The sequence below is a fragment of the Xiphophorus couchianus genome, chromosome 14 (assembly GCF_001444195.1).
Source record: "Xiphophorus couchianus chromosome 14, X_couchianus-1.0, whole genome shotgun sequence".
In the NCBI taxonomy this organism is placed as follows: domain Eukaryota; kingdom Metazoa; phylum Chordata; class Actinopteri; order Cyprinodontiformes; family Poeciliidae; genus Xiphophorus; species Xiphophorus couchianus.
The window spans coordinates 5,920,918-5,939,064 of NC_040241.1; the positions used below are offsets into that span (position 1 = coordinate 5,920,918).

The following is an 18,147-nucleotide window of genomic DNA, read 5'->3' on the forward strand; positions in this document are numbered from 1 at the left end:
GAGACATACCCTACAAGGCTGAAATCAACTGCTTGATTATATATTTATGTAGTTGTCAAAGATGTATGAAACTATGAAGATTAATGCCAGAGTTTTAATCTTCTTTAGTCATATTTCCATATTTATTTCTGTCTACTCTTATGCACTGTGTTTGACTGACATTCCTAGCATAGCTAGGCATAGCATCCCTAGCTATGCCTTTTCCTGAGTCCATTGTCTCTTTTGGTCTTGCACTTTGAGTCACTCTTACAAACAACTTCAATCTAAAACATTTGCCTGTCTTTGCGTGTAAAGAAACGTGCACGTCAGATGTCAGAGGAAGGTTTTCACTAAGCTTTATAACCAAACCGAAGTTATTCTGGAATAATATATTTGCAGGGAACCGCAGTTTAGCTTCCTTATCTTTAGATTTCTTGACACATAGCTGCTTAAAAAAAAATGCAAGACAGTACATAAACAACGCCATAAAAAACCAAAACAGAAAGTTCATTTGAAGATAAAAAGGACAGTAAACTCAGCAAATAATTCCAACCGTGACCATTTTAGCAATAAAATGAATTATTGTATTTTAACACGAATGTATTATTGTATTACTATATTTTCATACAAGACCAGCTTGATTTGGATTCCTATTTTTTCTTGAGTGACTCTGCTGTCAGTAAACCGCCAGTAGTTTTGGATGTTTATTGGGAAAATCTTTTACATTTAGCCAGCACTGTTGCACTGTCTTAATCCTCTGTTATAGCCTCAACCGTCTCGAGTCTCAAAATAATCTGAAACGTTTGACAACCAGAAAAAAAAAAAAAGAATATACAAGATTAAATAGTCCTGTCACGACAAAATTTGAAACCTGTGATTAACGCAACTTTTTAAACCAACTTACTTTTAAAATATGAATTTAAAGACATTTGGACAGTTCCTACTCAGTTGTTTTATTCAGTTTTTTTGAATATATAAGTGTACAAATGAGAAACTATACATATGAAAATAAAGACAGTGGACAAGTTGTTCCTCTTTAAGCTTTTATTGATATTTAAGTTTGCTTTTTAAGGATGTTCATTGTATTACACAGGGAAATGAGTCACACAAGTAAATGTCAGTTTATGTTTTGTTTTTTACTTTCGATCTTTTAATTGTTAATTATATTACTCTCCCTTATAAGCGCTAATGCTAAAAAAGTTACACAAGAACTAGCACACGGTTAACTAACTTGTGAGCACGTCGGGACAATAAACTAACACTTCACACAGATATAAAGAAAAGAGATGTAGAAGAGGAAAAAAACAGGTTGAAATAAAAATTAAGAGTCAGACAGAAGACAACATGGACAAGCATTTACAATCACACATCCCTGCTCAACTCTTTAGAAAGACAGAAGTACCGCTGGACTTTTTCCTCCGTGTCTGACTGAAATCGGAACCTGCCTCAAAACCAACACCACCCTGAAACCATGTTACTTTTTTTCCTGCCATTATAACCTCCATCTTAAAGCTTTCCACGGACTTCCCCCGATCACGGCTCGGCCTCCTTTTTAAAAAAGCTTTGGATAAGTAGAACCGGATCACACAAACACGAAACAGGCCGTCTCCACCCGACTCACTCAAATCTTATGGTTTAAAAATGTGAAAACGTTCATGGCTGCGTCCACATATAGGCTTTTTTTTTTTTTCTTTTTTAGAAATATAGTCAGGCTGTTGGCAACATGTCACCGGGCAGTGAACAGCTTTGTGTTGAAATATTAACGTTTAGAGGGAGATCCGAGTCACCAGATAAACGAGGCGCTGAAATTTGGCAGTTCGCTGTTACTTCCTGGCTGTAACAGGACAATTCAAGGTTCAGGCGGTTTTTATTTCGCTTGTTTTGGCAGTGGGGGGCTGTTTCACTGAGGGTTTTTTTTTTTCATTTAAAAAAAAAGAAGAAAAAAGCATCCTCTTGTTTTCCATTTTCATCCTCCTACTCCGCTAAGTTAAATCTGCAAACCGGAAGCTAACACTTCCCATCTACTTCCGCGCGACAAGCAAACACACAAGCAACTGCCCGATTTCAATAAAAGCTGCTTCTATTACTGAGGAGTGGGATTTTTATCCCGCCTCAAGTAAGCCGGTTGCGTTCATGTCAAGGTATCCACGCACAGGCAATGTAATGCTGCGTTCAGGTTACCTGCGAAGTTGAAACTCGGTGTTGGGTTTTGACGTCAGACCCGAGCTAACGGCGTTCGAGTTAGGAAGTTGGAATTTCAAGATGGCGACGCCCGTAAACATCGTTTGCATTAGCTACAAATATCAATTTAAGTTTTACGCTCTACAATCAAACGCCACTTTTAATTTGTTCACCACTCAGTTTAGAGTCGCACACTAAGCGGTGACGCAGTCTTACCTGTGTGTTTCCTAAAAATGAACGTTTCCATTGTTGACTGGAGGAGCCGCCATATTGAGTCCACCTTACAAGTCGTGACGGACTTGCTTCCAGTTTCCCCGTGGGGTTTACGGAGGGCGGTCCAGTTGATTTTTCCTACTGGGAATTCATAAATCTCTAGTTCCCTAATAAAACTGGAACGGAGGATAAGAAAGAAAAAAAAAGAGCGAGAGAGAGAAACAAGAACCACAACCCACACGGTGAACACAGTGGTCCCTTCTGGCCTCGGCAGACGTCACGGGTGGTTCGACACGCGGCCAGAAAGGTTGGAAGCACTAGTTTAGAAATGTGCGACTCGAGTTGACGACAGCACCCAACAACCCGCCCGGTCCTTCAGACTGTCGCTCCAAAACTCAAAACGACGCAAACAAGCAAACACACGTTATTAGCAGAATATGAAAGAAAAATATCCAGGCAGTATTCACGTGGGGTGAGACCAGGCATGCAGATTCAGGAGAATAAATAAGAAAAAAAAACTACAACTTTCAACCTCTTTACACCCAATAAAAAATAAAAAAAAGATAAAGTAAAACGTTGAGGACGGGACGAGTGGAAGACAAAAAAAACCAAAAACCTGGCAACACCAAGGAAGGAAAAACATGTTTATCTCAAAAAAAAATTAAAAAAAAAAATCTGGAAACCATTAAAAAGTTAATTTATTTCTGTTATTCGATTCAAAAACTGAAACTAATCATACAGACTCCATTACATACATAGTAATATATTTCAAATCTTTATTTCTGTTGATTAAGGCCTACAGCCAATGAAAACCCCAAAATTATGTTCCTCAGAAAACTTGAACATAAGATCAATAAAAATAAATTTTGAATACAGAATTGTTGGATTTTACCCATATGATGAAAAAAGACCCCATCAGGTGGACAGCGCTGACATGATAGCTGCCCAGGTTTTCGCAGAGATATCCATAAAGAAGTATTTCCTAAAAAAAGTAATAATAATAAAGTGTAGTGTCTATGCAAATTGATGGAACGTTGTGTGGAAAGAAAAAAATGTGTGCAGCAGTGAGAGGACTTTAAAGAAAAGCTCATTTTGTAAAACAGTACATACAGAACACTGAGCTACTATTCATCTATATTTAAAAAAATCTTTATTTCATTGGTCTTGTGTAAAGCTTTTATTTTCTAAGAAATAGAATTTTGTGTTTTCATCAACTGTAAGCCACAAACATCAACACCAACAGAATTAAGGGCTTGAAATACATCACTGAAATTGAATACATATAATACGCGAGTTTCAGTTTTTGAACAAAACCGAAATAAATCAAGTTTTTAATTATATTAAACTTTTTTTTTTTTGAGACACACATGTAGTCGCTGGAATGGCTCTTGCTGACCGCTTCAGCCATTAGTTGAGACGGGTTACAAATCAGAAAAAAAAAAAAAAACACATTAGAAACTAGCAGTAAAAGTAGTGGACACACACATTGTAGTAAGTATCTCTGCTATAGTATGTTTTTTTTTATTCTATATTATATTAAAATCATGTAATAAAGAGAAAAGTGTTGCAGTTTTTTTCCTATTACATCATCATTAGCTTCAGCATCATCATCATCATCAGTTCTGCTTCCTGACGAGTTTCTACGGGTTAAAGTGATGAGTGCAGCTTCTACATGCCACACTCTGGATCTAGGTTAAAGGGGTCTACAGGCTGACAGAGGGAGAGAGGACGGCTTCCTGTTCTGCAGCTCCTTCCTGGTTCCTTTTAATCTATTCTAGCTGAAAGACTGCATCTGTGCTGGACCAACATGGAGGACAGGCCCTCTCTTTCTCTCTTTCTCTCTCTCTGTCTGCTTTTGGGGGGAGGGGATGGTGGGAGTCGTGTTTTGACCGATCGAGGAAGCCGTTCGTTCGTCTCGTTTTCTTTGCGCTCACGCTTCGCCTCTTTCCCTTCTTTCCTTTGTCGCTCTCCGCTCTTGCCGTCGTGAGGTGGTGGAAGGGGGGCGGAGTCTTCTTCAGCAGGAGACCTCCATGGTTTGGGAGGGGCTGGGCGGCATCTGGCCCCCCTGCGAGCCCTGGGACAGGGTGCGCGAGCGAGAGCGGGACCCGTCCATGGAGTAGGAGGAGGAGAGCGAGGTGGTGCGGGAGCGGGACAGGCGGGTCATGCAAGAGGAAGCCACTGGAGGAGAAAGATTGCGTTTATTTATGTTCAGAAGGCGGTAAATGTGAAGAAAACAACCCACTGCTGAACATTCCCATAACTATGGCATTCATTTTTAGTCCAGGAAATCGGTTCGATATCAGCCAAAAAGCGAGTATCAGATTGTATGGGCTTGAATCTTAAATCCCTAATGTAAGCATAGGCGGGGGCATTTATCGTATCGTTTATCATGTATTGTGATAAATTTCTTATAAGAATTTTGATTAATCATTTTCCTATTAAATTCCAATCAATGACGTTTAAAACTCTGGAAAACTGTAGTTGGTTTTACTATTTCCTCCACTGTTTGTCCAATGAGAGCATCCTTAAACAACAATAAATTTAGAAATATGGTTAAGTGCAGTCACTGCGTTCAGAATGATGATACAAATCACTTTTCTTAACGTGACTGGTGTCCTAAAGAAGAGCCACAGCCTTTTTCAAAGCATTCTAAAAACATGCAAGTAATTAGGGATGAATCAATGTGATAATTTGGGCCGATATCTGATAGTAATGTTGCTGCTACAGCAGATAACTGATGCTGTATATATTGTACACGTATTTCAGTGTCCTTTTGACACCTTGGAATAAAAACTGCCACACCGCTGACAGCACCACTTCTTCTCTACTTCAATTAAACTCCCCGCATTCCTGCGCTACATCAGGAGCGCTACATCACATGACCAATCAAATGCCACATTACCAGCCTTCTCCCCACTCCTTCCAGAAACAAATGACAACAAGATCATGATAATATTGGTTGTTAATATTGGCCCAGTTTTGTTATCGGACTAACATGATATATATATACAGTATATATATGTTAATAAAACTAGTATCAGCAGATACCGATGTTAGGGCCAATATATTGTGCATTCCTATTAGAAATACTGTGAATTTCATGTAACATTTAGTGATGCACAGATATGAAAATGTGGGCTGATACTGATATTGTATTGCTGTTGTGAACAATAAACAATATTCACTGATATTATGTATAAAAATATATATTTCCTTACCAAGAAACGTACAAACAGGAAGAACCCATAATCAAGAATTATGTTTAGCTGAGAAATGTTAGATGAATTTTCAGAAAAGTGAACTTACTATAACCCATTCCTTGGATGAAATATTTGAAAGCCTCGGTGAGTTTAGCAGGCTGCAGACACAGAAAAAACAACAATAAAATCCATCAGTTAAGCAAAAACAGAAACATTTCAGAAGGATTTTTACGTTTCCTCTCTTTTTAAACAAATGCAACTTCTATTTTAACAACTAGGTCGTTTTCTCATGCATTTGAAATGCAGTTTGTGACGTTTCTAAAACGTTCAGCTGCTCCTGTTACCTGAGTGAGCTGAGGGAGGCCGCCTGCGTCGGCCATCTGTGGGAGAGACAAGAGTCACAACAGAATCAAAGACGAGACGCTAAAGCAAAGACAAGCTGATGTTTCACCTTCAGGAAGGAAGTTGATGTGGGGTCCAGCTTGCTGTTGCACTCCACCTGGTGGACACAGCAAGAATAACATGAGAAAAAAAATAAAATCAACGTTCTTTACAGGAATATCAAAGTTACAAGACCTTGAACTTACAGCGGCATCTTCGTACGGAGCTTGATCCCCAACTACTAACATCACTGGACACCTGATAAAGACACATTTCAAACTCAGATGGGCTGCATTTAACTGTTTAGGAGATTTTTATTTTTTCAAGACAGAAGAGGTGCAGTTACTTGAAGGTATAGTTGCGGTCCAGGTTCAGATCTCTGCGGCTGTGGCGGAGAGAAAGACGGGGTTAGTCGCGGTTGGGTTCCGGTGCGTATGCTGCCCCCTGCAGGACGGTTTTACCTGTTGTACGTCTTCCAGAAGAGCTCGATGTTGGCCAGATTAGGAGCTTTGGAGATCCGCTCTCTGTGAGACTGCACCAAGTCTGTGTTTGCTGAAAGTTCCTCCTACAAAAAGGATAGCTTTTTTTTAAAATAAAACACGAAAAAGATGTAAATTGAAGTGTTTTCTTCCAGAGGTTTTGCCGTACCTGACTGAAAAGGTGACATAGGATCTGCTCTGTGAGGGAGGAAGTCACAGAACTGAGCTAGAGAGGAGACAAAGAGGACACATCGATTAAGCTAATCCTCATATCCGAAACAATCTATAACACCGTCTCATCTAATCTTATATCCTTTAACTGAACAACAGCCCTGGTCAAACTTTGTTACAATCTCAATTTTCTATCAGCAGGAGGACAAGAAGTCAGACGGTCAGCCGACAAACCTTGTGAGCGGCCCAGTCCATCCATCCTTTAGCGTTAGTGTCGATGTTAACCAGAACCAGGCCCTCTACTGAATCTGGATTAGTGAGCTGCAGACAGAAATCAAGTTTAAAGCAAATAAAACTTCAACTTTAGAATCGAGCAGACTGCCTGCGCTCAAGGTAGCTTCATGTTTGACTCCTTTTCTTTGTTGGTACATTCGACTTTACTCTATCCGAGATGGAAAATGATAATAATAATAATTCATGGTTGTAATATTTACTCTGTTCTCTCAAATCAAATTTTCCCAGCCCTTCAAATACACATCTATTTTTGCTGGATGTGTATTTGAAAGGCTGCTGTGTTGTTTATTCTGTCTGTAAATGAGTTTGTACCCTTTGAACTTTTTCACACTTTCTCACGTTTCAAAATTCAACTTGTTTGGCCCACAATGCAAAATGCTTTATGTGGCAAAAATTTAAATCCGTTTAAGTTTATCTTTGTGACAAGACAAATGTGTAAAGGTGGGTTCAAAGGGAATGAACATCTGCAAAGCAATAAAGGTGCAGGAATAATTACTGTCATTTTCGTTTGATTTTCTGCTTAGAGGTTTTGCTGTGACTAATATTTATTAAAGATGAACCGATATGAAAATTTGGTCCGATAACCGATCTTTACCAACTATAGACATTGATTCTTCAGTTTAGGTGAACTCCCCACAATCCTGCGCTTCATTCCTATCAGTGTAACATGACCAAACAAATACAAAATGGCCGACCCCTTCCAGAAACACATGCCCAGTCAACAACAAGGTGGAAATAAATGCCAGATGTTAATTTCGGCTCATTTTTACTTTTTGAACCAATATCGGTGTGCTAAAAAGCAATGGCTAATATTGAGATTAGCACTGACACATTGTACATCTCTAATATTTATAAACTATTGCGATGAACAATGTATCGGCTTCAACATCAATATCAGCTGATTTTTGCCTTTTTTAATATATTGGTATCGGCCCGATGGGTTTTACTGTTTGGACCAATACCGATATGTTAAAAAAGTGACTCACATTGGCCAATACCAATGTTATTGCCAATATATCTTTCATCCTTAATATTTATCTTACTAAGGGCTGAACAATATATATCAGCATCTACACTAGTATTGGCCGATGTTTGTCATTTTTAAAAATATATTAGTTTGATCAGTTTTACTTTTCAGCCGTATACATACACATTAAAAAATGACTGACGTTGGTTTATATAGATGTTGATGTTTATATATCGTGCATGCCTAATACTTATCTTACCTGGGGATGAACAATATATCTGGATCAACATTGGCATCGGCTGATGTTCGCTGTTTTTTTAAGATGTTGGTATCGGTTTGATAAGTAAAGCTGAGCTGACATGAACAACCCATGATGTTGCTTTTACACAACCTTGAAACAGTAGGAAATATATATTTATATTTTTAATAAATATCGGTTTTTCAGCATAGCAGAAGATTAATATTGGATATCGATATCGGTCCAAATTGTCATATCGGTGCATCTCTCTCTAAAAGTACCAGATACACAGTCTGGTACTTTTATATCTACAGTATATCTACAGTATTTTCCCTAAATTTGGTGCAAAAACACAATTGAAAAAGTCTAAGACAGCTTAAAACTGTAACACTGCTCCCAGCTTTATTGATAGCTGCCACTCAAAAAATATCTATTTTAAGCAGAACTCCTTAATTTGCACTCTTTCAACGGGACTGCACCATGTTCTTCATCTGCCTGACTGCTAGAAGAGTGTCAGATTCTGACAGCTACTTTAGATTATGCAAAGGACACAGATGGTAAAAATGACAGCTCTAACAATAGAAGCTACTCACTGTGAACTTGGAGAGGATGTACGCTCCCGCTCCCACCCCCACTCCAATCACGGTACGGAAGCTGACAGACGGAGAGAATTAACAAAAAAAAAGAGCTTAATTTAAAGACGTTTTGCGTGGGAACACATCATATATATATATGAGTCAAGTCAAATGTAGTATTTACTTGAAAAACTGCAGCACAGCAGGGATCATCTCGGCGACAGTCTCCATGGAGGGGTACTGGTAGCTACAACAGCAAAAAGAAATGGAACGAGGCCATCAGGATTTTTGTTTTAGCCTCTGACAAAAGCGCATTTAGCAACCGGATATGGGAGCGGGGAGATGTGAGAGATGGGAACATTGAGTATTTTTAGAGGGGATTACTTTGAAGCCTTCACAGAAGATTATTCACACTTTGAGAAAACGAACGGTTGTGTTAGGAAAAGGGAGATCAGCGTACCCCGGAGGGTAGGCAGAGGCCCCCTCCTCTTGGCCCGGAGCGTCGATGTGAATCAGGGTGAAGTTCTTGACGATCTCCTGCATCTCGTCGAATTTAAACAGAGGAGAGAAGCAGCTCTTACCTGTCGGAGAAAGAGAGCAAAGGGAGGATGAGGAGGAGAAATGAGGATGCCGAGGCATAAAGAGAGAGAGAGAGAGAGAGAGAGAGAGCTCTACTCACTGTCCAGACCCACGTCATGGCAGGTCAGGATGGCGGGCCGGCGGGTGGTCCGCGTCCCGTGGAGGGTCACGCGTAGGATGCCGTGCGGGGTCTCAACGCTGTGCTCCTGAGCAGAGACAGGTGGTGGCATTAAGTCTCAGATGTTAACATTCTTAATCATCACCTGTGAGGCGTCTATCCCACTTCAGATTTTTTTTTTAGTCATATCACAGCCACAACTCCACCGTTTTTCTTTGGAGTTCGGTGTTGTAGGCCAGCACAGAGAGCTGCATTTCCACTGATCATACATTTGAGCAGTTTGACATTTTGAAAATAAATTTGCTTTATAGAAACACGCCGATTTTGAAAAAAACAAAAACAAAAAAAAAAAACTCTTGATTTTGAGAAAAACCTTTGCTGTTAGAATGAAGTGGGTTTTTTGTCATATAATTGTTTGTTTCTCAAACCAATTTTTGCGTCACATGATCGACAGCCGGATGTTGCCTGAAGAAGAAGACAGGAAGTAGTTGGAGGATCATGTGTTGAAACGACTTGCTGCGTGAACAAACTTATTCCCATGTGGTTTTAATTGTGTTTCGTATTTAATAGAAACACCATGGTTACAAAATTGTGTTTTTCCCACATCAAGGAAATGTCGGCAAAGTTTTGTACACATTTGTAACGGAAACGCAGCTAACGTTTGGAAGGAAAATGCTACACAGTGGTCAATTTACTTTTACAAAAAAACATCTGTAGAAGTGTGGTGTGCATTTGTATTTCACCCCCTGAGTCAATATGTTAAGCAGATGTTGTTTAGGCTCCTGCTCAAGCTGGAAGGTGAAACTTTGCCTCAAGTATCTGATTACTGATGAACAACAGGTGGTTGAGACAGCAAAACAGGCAGACCGAAGAAACAAAACTCAAATGCAAAGAGAAAAAAAATTGCACGAGTAAAACAAAGAAAGTAAATTCAAAGAAATGAACTCAGGGTTTCAAATGTAAGACTCTTTAAGACTGCTACGAATGGAATTTAAGACCTGTATATTGCCAAAGAAATGTACAAACTTAATTTCTTAGAATGCCTTAAGACATTTTAGGATGTCTTAAAGCCTTAATTTAAAACACACAAATTTAAGTCAATTTTAAGACTTTTTAAGGACAGCCTGGTACTGATATAATAAGACTTTTCAAACAAAAATGAATATAGTGGACTGAAGAGAAAATGGTAAAACTTGAACTGAAGTATACAAACAGGAAAACAATCAAAATACAAACAAAACGGTGAGATAGAAAGACCAGTTTTCTACACACAGACTGTAAAAATGTTGAAATGCAGTTAAAACAAAAAGTATTTTTCATGTTTTATGTTTCTATTTGTGTTTTGACAATGTAATGCATTTTTACTTGAATGTGTTGATGATCCCACAGAAACATTGCCTTGTTTTGCTTTTTGCCATGTATAACACAACATATCGACGCATGAAATAAAATTTTGAAAGGGCAGCTACAAAGGTTTACTTCTGTACACACCGTAACTGGACAGAGAGGGGAAAAAAGAAACTTCTTTGCTGAGTATTTAATCTTTGCCTGCTTCAGTGAGTCCCATTTCCCAAAATAAAGCAGAACCTTTCTTTGCATTTTAATCCAAACAGCCTCAACGCCACACACTCCACTCAGTTTCTGCTTTACAGTGCTGAAGCAGAACTAACCCCGGCCAATCAAAGTATTCACATTTAATTGAATTCAGTCTCTAACATTACTGCGTAAATGTAACAGTGCATGCACAGCAATTATCCACAGTGCCGGATTCATTTTAGTGTTGAATAAACACAAAGCTCTGGGTCAAGCCAATAATGTTTCTGAACCTCATGTCTAACAAATAACATTACTGGATTCCTCCTGAAAAGAACACACCAGCGTGGAGAATTATTATGTGGCTATCCTCTATTTATTTATCGGGCTTTTTATTTTCTTCATAAGACAGTTCGATTTCATTTCGCACAGCCATGTAATTTACTTTCCTTGATGCGTTCAGACAGATGACGGTGATGATGAGAGCAGCTGAAACATTAGTCATTCAAATTTATGACGGTCAAAGCAAAGCGTTAAGGTACAACAGCGGTTTTGTTTTCACGCGATTAACCGGAACTGCACTGAAATATCTAAGAAACAGAGTTTTTCAATTATTGAGTCGTAGCAACAAAAAAAAAAAAAAAAGAGTAAACATGCTAGCTTTAGCCTAGCATTAAAGACTGTAACTTTATATGTATAGAACCAGAAAGGTCAAATCGGTTTAATTTATTTTGACATAATCCAGTCAAATATGGTCAGATTCTGATCCAGTTACTTAAATTGTATGTTTTTGTTTTTAAACTGTAAGTTTTTATTTTATGTTCTTTTTATTGTTATGTTGTGTTTTGATGTACAGCACTTTGTATCAGCTGTGGTTGTTTTAATGTGCTTTATAAATAAAGTTAGTATGGTATGGTATGGTAGTTATATGGAGTCTAATTAACAATAAAATGATCATTTAAACATAAAACACCAACCGACACCGTTGTTGTTTATTTCAAGGAAGCCCAGCAAGTAGCTTTGAGAATAACCAGTGTTTTATTGGCAAACATGTTATTTTTACTGTTAATTTGCAGGTTTTATTCTCTGGTGTGTTTTTCTCTCAACCTCAATTCCTCTAACCAAGAAACTGTCTGAAGGTCACACTTCAATTATCACTTTTCTTTCAATATTTTATAAGTGTTGCTTTGTTATGAAAGGTAATTTCTCAAGATAACTGCTTTTAAACATGGGTTAGAATTATTTTCAACCCGACTGAACTGATTTATGCATTTGTGACGGTCTTACCTGTCCTTGATCTAGGAGTATCCTTGCAGCCAGTTCAGCAACATCCTATATGGAAGAAAAAACAATTTATTTATTTATTTTTTAGTTGTAACAAACATAAATAGAAACTTCTAGATGTTTAATTATTGGTAAAAACAGGTTGGAAGTGGAGGTGCTGATGTGAGTTTTATTATTTTTATACTGAATGCATATTACCGAAGTTCTGTGAGTTTGCTGTAGCAACACCACTCTTTGTTCTGGATACTGCTGCTGATTGAAGACGATTAAATTTTAGCTATCGGTGACATTTTTTTAAAAATTAAGCAGTTTGAAAGAAAACTGTATTTTCCACGACATACTGAGACGTGTCTGTGTTTCATTCAGGCTGCGAGGAAAAGAGAGAGAGCAAGACTTTCAGCAGATAACAGGAAGGCAGGATGGAGTTTTTTTGCTAACGCTGATTGTATTAACTGCTAATTTGTGATGCATTTAAAATGTCAATCTGATCATTTTGTCCTCATTTTAAAAGAATGAATCCATGTTGTACAGATACTGCTCTCTCTCATACACACAGTGTGACGTCGCCTCCTCTTCCAATATAAATGATAAATGGCCGCTCATAGTAGGGAGTCAAGAAAAAGAATTTCCTTGCTGCTCTTCTTACAAAAACCTCAAATTGAAAATAATAACACATTTAACAACCTTACAGAAGTCAAAATATTTTCATAATCAAGTCCTTTTAAGATTGCTTACATTGTTGTGGATTTCTATTTATGTAACATTTTCTCTCCTTTATATGTTAGTGGTAGCAGACACAGTCCTAATTAATATTTTAAGACGCAGGAAAAATGCTACAAATATTCACAGTTTCTGCTGCTGGATCCAAACCAGGTTGTAAGCTGAGCAAAACGAAGAAACAGAAGCAACAGAGGTGGCAAATGATTGAAGACTGCGCCTAAACTCAAACAAGTTCATCACCTTAAACAGGATTCTGCAGTAAGTAGAACCACTATTCTCGTTTGGTTTCTTCTATATCGTCTGTGTCATCACACTGTTTGAGTTTAAATGCAGTATTCAAATATTTGCCTGCTCGAGTTTTTGAGTGCATCTATTCTCTCAAAATGTAAAAAAAAAAAAGCAAAAACCTTTTACGATTTAATGCATTTATGCTATACTCGTGTTGGCCACCAGGTGTCACCATCAAGTCACCTGATGTTGCCATGCAGATGTTGCCCTGCAGAGCGAGAGCAGGATCTGCTCTTGCTCCCTCGTCGTTTGACGTCAACCCAGCAGATAGGAGCCAGCGCTGCAGCTCTGCTCACACACAAACACCCGCTTATGCTGCGGGCGCCAAGACTTTTCACATATGTGCTTGGAAGACAAGTCGTCTGATGAAGGATTTGCTCAGACTGAAGAGTGCAAACACTGACGCCGGGCCACACACACACACCCAAGTTCTGCCTGGAGTCAAAATGCTTCTGATTTGAGCCTGGCTCGGTTTGGTCTTAGTGTGATCGCTACGGATATGCGTTTTCCTGTGCAGTGTATATGATATTTAATATCAGATGCAGAATGTCTAACCTTGGCAGTATCAGCCTGACCCGTGAGTAAAGGCTTGTCTTCTGTGATGGCAATTTCCTGCATTTCTGATGTCATGGTGGCTCCCCCTGAAGGTGGAAAAGAATAACAAAAACATTTCATACCTCCTTTTGAAATCACACACTCTGTGGCTTAGATTTTGAGGCATCTCGATGCACACAAACACAGATTGTGGCCTGCACGTACACAGGAAGTGATTAAATACTGCATGTAGCTGTTGTCCTCGTGGGACTTAAAATGGGCTGTGGGGCCTTTTCAAAGTTAATTAGTAATTAGTGCCGGCAGAGATGTGCAGGGAGGGATTGTGGGGGAGAAAACGCAGAGCAAAAGGAACCATTGGGAGGGCTTGAAGAGAAGATGGACACATCAAAATAACGGTACATACATAACAGATGGCTAAAGTACATGTGTGACAGGGATTTACTCTAATATGCAGCAACCTGTGCTGAAGAAGTGACAGCAGCCTGAGGGGACGGTTGATGGTGAGAAACCAGTGCCTCTGGCAGGGAGGAGAAAAGCACCTTCACAGCCACAGCGTGATACTGAGCGCTACTGTGAGAGCAGCCATGAGCTAAGCTAACCTGAAGGCATTGTTAAGAGCTAGGTTTTTTGGATTTGGACAGTTGAACCGTTTCGATGTGATGGGAAGATAAACTCTTAATAAGCAACTAATAAGTAACTGTTCTCTGATCACTGGCAAATGGTGCAAAAGTTTAGCTAATACACAGGTATTCCATTTGCTTATAGTTACTAAAACCTCCCATATTCCACTGTATTTTTACACTGAACACAGTCAACAATGTTCTCCAAAACTGAAGCCAGACCAAGTATTAGCTTCTAATGTAGCACTTCTCCAAAGCCTGAAACTTGTTATAAGACATAGAAAAATTTGGCACCAAAATAGTCCAAAGTTCATCAGAAATTCTGATATCATAGTTGCCTGATGATTAGTGATACGCTGAAGACAAGATGTCAAAATTAACACTAATTAAATATGTTTTTCAGCAGTAAAGCAACAGTTAGCATTAGCTTCCAGTTTAGCACTTCTCCTCCACCCAAGAGTCTTTCCCACCAAGAGGTAATACTGTTTATCTAAATATTAGTCTTTCACATTACACTTGCCTGACTATTACTGATAAGATGACGGCATAATGAACCGTAGGTAATGTTGAAGACAGAACAAATAAAATATGTTCTTTGCTAAAAAAACAAAAAAAGGTCAGAAGTAGCTTTAGCTTCTAGCTTGGTACTTCATACCTGATGTGCCCAATGGTTTAACACAAAAACCTAAATTAAGACAAGATGGAAAGAAAATTTATAACCAACAATCACCTCCAGCATTACAGAATGAATCAAAGTTCATTAGAAAGCATGGTTTCATTACGTTGTTATTTCGGCCACCTTCCATCGCTCCATTGTCTATTTATTTTTGCACCGATTGGTCGTCATATTTTTGATTAGTCAATAACGTCTTTTGCATTCCATGAAAAGAAAGCAACACAAGGTTATTTAATCCTACATACAATTTAATAGCTGTTGCTATTTTAGCTATTGCTTAGCTATCGTTGTTATTGCCTGAAGTAAATATTCAAATTGATTTAGAACGCAGCATTATTGAAGAAGCACTGCTGTTTATAGTGCACTAACTGCATGTCCTGCTTTTAGAAAGCGATGACTGCATTCTGTCTGCAGGTCTGGCATTACATCAGGCGGATGAAGAAGGCCAGTTAGTTTGTGTGATGCGTGCGTACGAGCATCACACACGAAATGAACAGCTTTCCCCCCTTGGGGAAAAACTGGGTCTCAAGCGGAAATGATTAGTCACCAAAGAAGGCCAGCACACACCACCAAACACTCACTGCTTCCATTGTTCTCCATGTAGCTCTCCTGTTCCCTCCTTACATTCCTTAACCTCGTCTTTCTGTGCATTTACTTGGTCACTTGTTTTCTTAGTGTCAATGTCGTCGAGTGGGAAAGTCTTTGTAATGCCTTTCCCTTTCATGCTGTTACTCTAAAATGTAGGACTGACACATAATAGGAGCTATTAATAAGCAAGGAAACCAGGAAAACAGATTTGAAACAACAGACAAAGATCAATTTTATTACCACTCTCTTCATCATGTAGGTGGCCGAGCATGGCAGATCTATTCAATGTCACATGTTCTTTATGATATTCTCTCAACTGTGTTCACTTGCACGTGATACTGCATATGCACGACCCACATAAACATTTGAAATCAGACTGCATAGTCCAAGCTCTGCCTCTCTGCTGCATGAATGCCATCTTTAAAAAGTCACAACAATCTTAACACTTAAATGCAATTCAATTCCTGAAGGGGTTTTTTTTTTCTACAAAGAGAATTAACAAATCTACTCATTTTCCATGGCGACCAGTTGTCTGGTCATCCCAGTCGAAGACTGATCTAATGTACAGTCATGCTTAATCTACTCATCGTAATGACTTTATCTGATTAAATAAAATTTGTCATTAGATACCAATTACAAAATAAACCGATCTCTAGCTGCACAGTCTATAGTTAATCCTTTGTCCCGCAGGAAGGTTGCTATTTACAGAAACAGCAGCAGAGGAGCAGATTTACTAAACAGCACAACAGGTTGAAGAATGGGACAGTCTATCAAAATAGAAGGAGATAAAACACAAAAAATTAACAGAGTGTGAAGGGAGGATTAAAACGGGCAGGAGAGAGTTTAACTTTGTTCTGCCAAACAGCTTATAAAGAGCTCTGCAGATTTGTCCTGGTGCCAGAGTAGCTATGATTCACCCAAGTGGTAATTTCTTCCTTCAACAGAATGACTAGGTCATCTACTATATGTGTTACAAGCCGATAATGTCGCTCAGCATTTTAGCCATTTAAAAACTGTAGTGACATTTGATCAATTTGAGAACGAGATACAAATTGACAGATTTGCATATAAAAAGTTATTACTCTGGGCTGTCGTTCCATTTTTTTGCGAGGCGGCCATGTTGGATTGAGGCCTTGTTGGCGAGAAGTCGGTTTTCCAAGTTGGGAAAATCTGAATTCCAAGCAAATCACAGCATACAATAAGGTTTGCTGTGTTTTGCTGGAGAGATGAGAATTCTCTGAGATAAGTTCAGTTCCCACAACTCCAACTGATACCAGCAAGTTTGATGAGCTAGTTGTGCGCCTAGCCCCCGTTTTTTCTCTCCACCAGTTACTGCAGCCCTCCACGTTTTGGCAACTACTTGCACCGACTCTCAACCTTATCAGCTCGGTGTCACATACAAGACAGTTAGAAATAAACACTGTTCCCCACTGAGGAGTTTTCTGTGTGACACTCAGTACGCGGACGGACGTGTCTGCTTTGCATACGCCTTGGAGGAGCTGGGTGGAATGAAGTGCATCCAAAGATATGGGAGGCTTTAAGCTAAAGGGTAGGTTACACCAAGGCAATAATTCGAATCCCACCCGCAAATCTGTCTTTGAATGGTTTAGTGGATATCCTTTGTTGGTTATTAAGGTAATGGTGAGGGGGGTGTTACTTCAGAAAAAACACTCAAAGGTAGAAGTTTTTTGTATTGGATGATTAAATGAAGTCAGAAAGAATAGAAATGTGTAAAGTTATTTTAAAAGAAAAGACAGCTCACAGTTCAGTTGGCTAAAATGTGTTTCTGCAGTTCAGAGCTTTACAAAACTGGAGATCAGAACTCGATATGCAGTGCTAGTTTTCCATTACAAACAGTTCAAGGTGTGTTATCACCGTTGTGAAAAGGAGTGACAAGACAACTGATACGGGACTCATGTAACTCTGCCTCTCCACTCTTCCACAAACACTCACTTTCCCTACACAGTTTTCTGATGTTGTAACACGTAATCAGGCTTACTCCCTCTATCATCCATCATTCTTTATCTCGGCCGCCTCTCTGAGTCCGTGTGTTTCCGAGCGTGTAATAACTGCTAAACTGCACCGTCGGTCACCGTGGAGAAAGGAACGGAAAGAAGCTGGGATTTCTGTAGGTGGCCCGAGGAGAGGGACGCCGACATAGGAGGAGGAGAACGTGTAGCTGGCTGAAACAAAGAGGCCGGTCTCACTTCCTGTTGGACCGCACGTCCACGTTTCAGCTGTCAGGAAACAGTTGTTAGGTCCATCAGCTGTCGGGCTGCGGACGATAATTCCTCCAAATTAGTGTTGCGCACATTCATAATCCATAATCCAGAGATGTTAGTTTGTTCCATTGCGTTAGCTTGTGACAATCCAACTTGTCACAAGCTGTTTTTGTCAATCCCCACTGTCAGGCTGCACCCTGCTCGCCCTGATCTCCACTGCTGTGTCACGCTGACTCCATGTGTCTGTCCTCTAGGGCAATGTCACCACACAGCCAAACCCTGGACT

The 18,147-nt window shown here is 39.3% G+C and overlaps 1 protein-coding gene across 2 annotated transcripts in view; it reads right to left on the bottom strand.

The window, feature by feature from the left end:
• Window positions 1-1,008: 1,008 nt before the first annotated feature.
• Window positions 1,009-18,147, bottom strand: part of ndrg2 (NDRG family member 2) — a 37,031-nt gene continuing 19,892 nt past the window's right edge. For both annotated transcript variants that reach the window (XM_028037994.1, XM_028037993.1), the window contains exons 2-16: window positions 13,756-13,841; window positions 12,196-12,240; window positions 9,358-9,463; window positions 9,139-9,259; window positions 8,863-8,925; window positions 8,697-8,757; window positions 6,839-6,925; window positions 6,603-6,659; window positions 6,416-6,519; window positions 6,301-6,339; window positions 6,161-6,212; window positions 6,025-6,072; window positions 5,918-5,953; window positions 5,680-5,731; window positions 1,009-4,551 (exon numbers count right to left, since the gene is read on the bottom strand). In XM_028037994.1, the coding sequence (XP_027893795.1) occupies window positions 4,388-4,551; window positions 5,680-5,731; window positions 5,918-5,953; window positions 6,025-6,072; window positions 6,161-6,212; window positions 6,301-6,339; window positions 6,416-6,519; window positions 6,603-6,659; window positions 6,839-6,925; window positions 8,697-8,757; window positions 8,863-8,925; window positions 9,139-9,259; window positions 9,358-9,463; window positions 12,196-12,240; window positions 13,756-13,830 (1,110 nt within the window). In that variant the 5' untranslated portion in view covers window positions 13,831-13,841 and the 3' untranslated portion in view covers window positions 1,009-4,387. The remainder of the gene's footprint in view (window positions 4,552-5,679; window positions 5,732-5,917; window positions 5,954-6,024; window positions 6,073-6,160; window positions 6,213-6,300; window positions 6,340-6,415; window positions 6,520-6,602; window positions 6,660-6,838; window positions 6,926-8,696; window positions 8,758-8,862; window positions 8,926-9,138; window positions 9,260-9,357; window positions 9,464-12,195; window positions 12,241-13,755; window positions 13,842-18,147) is intronic.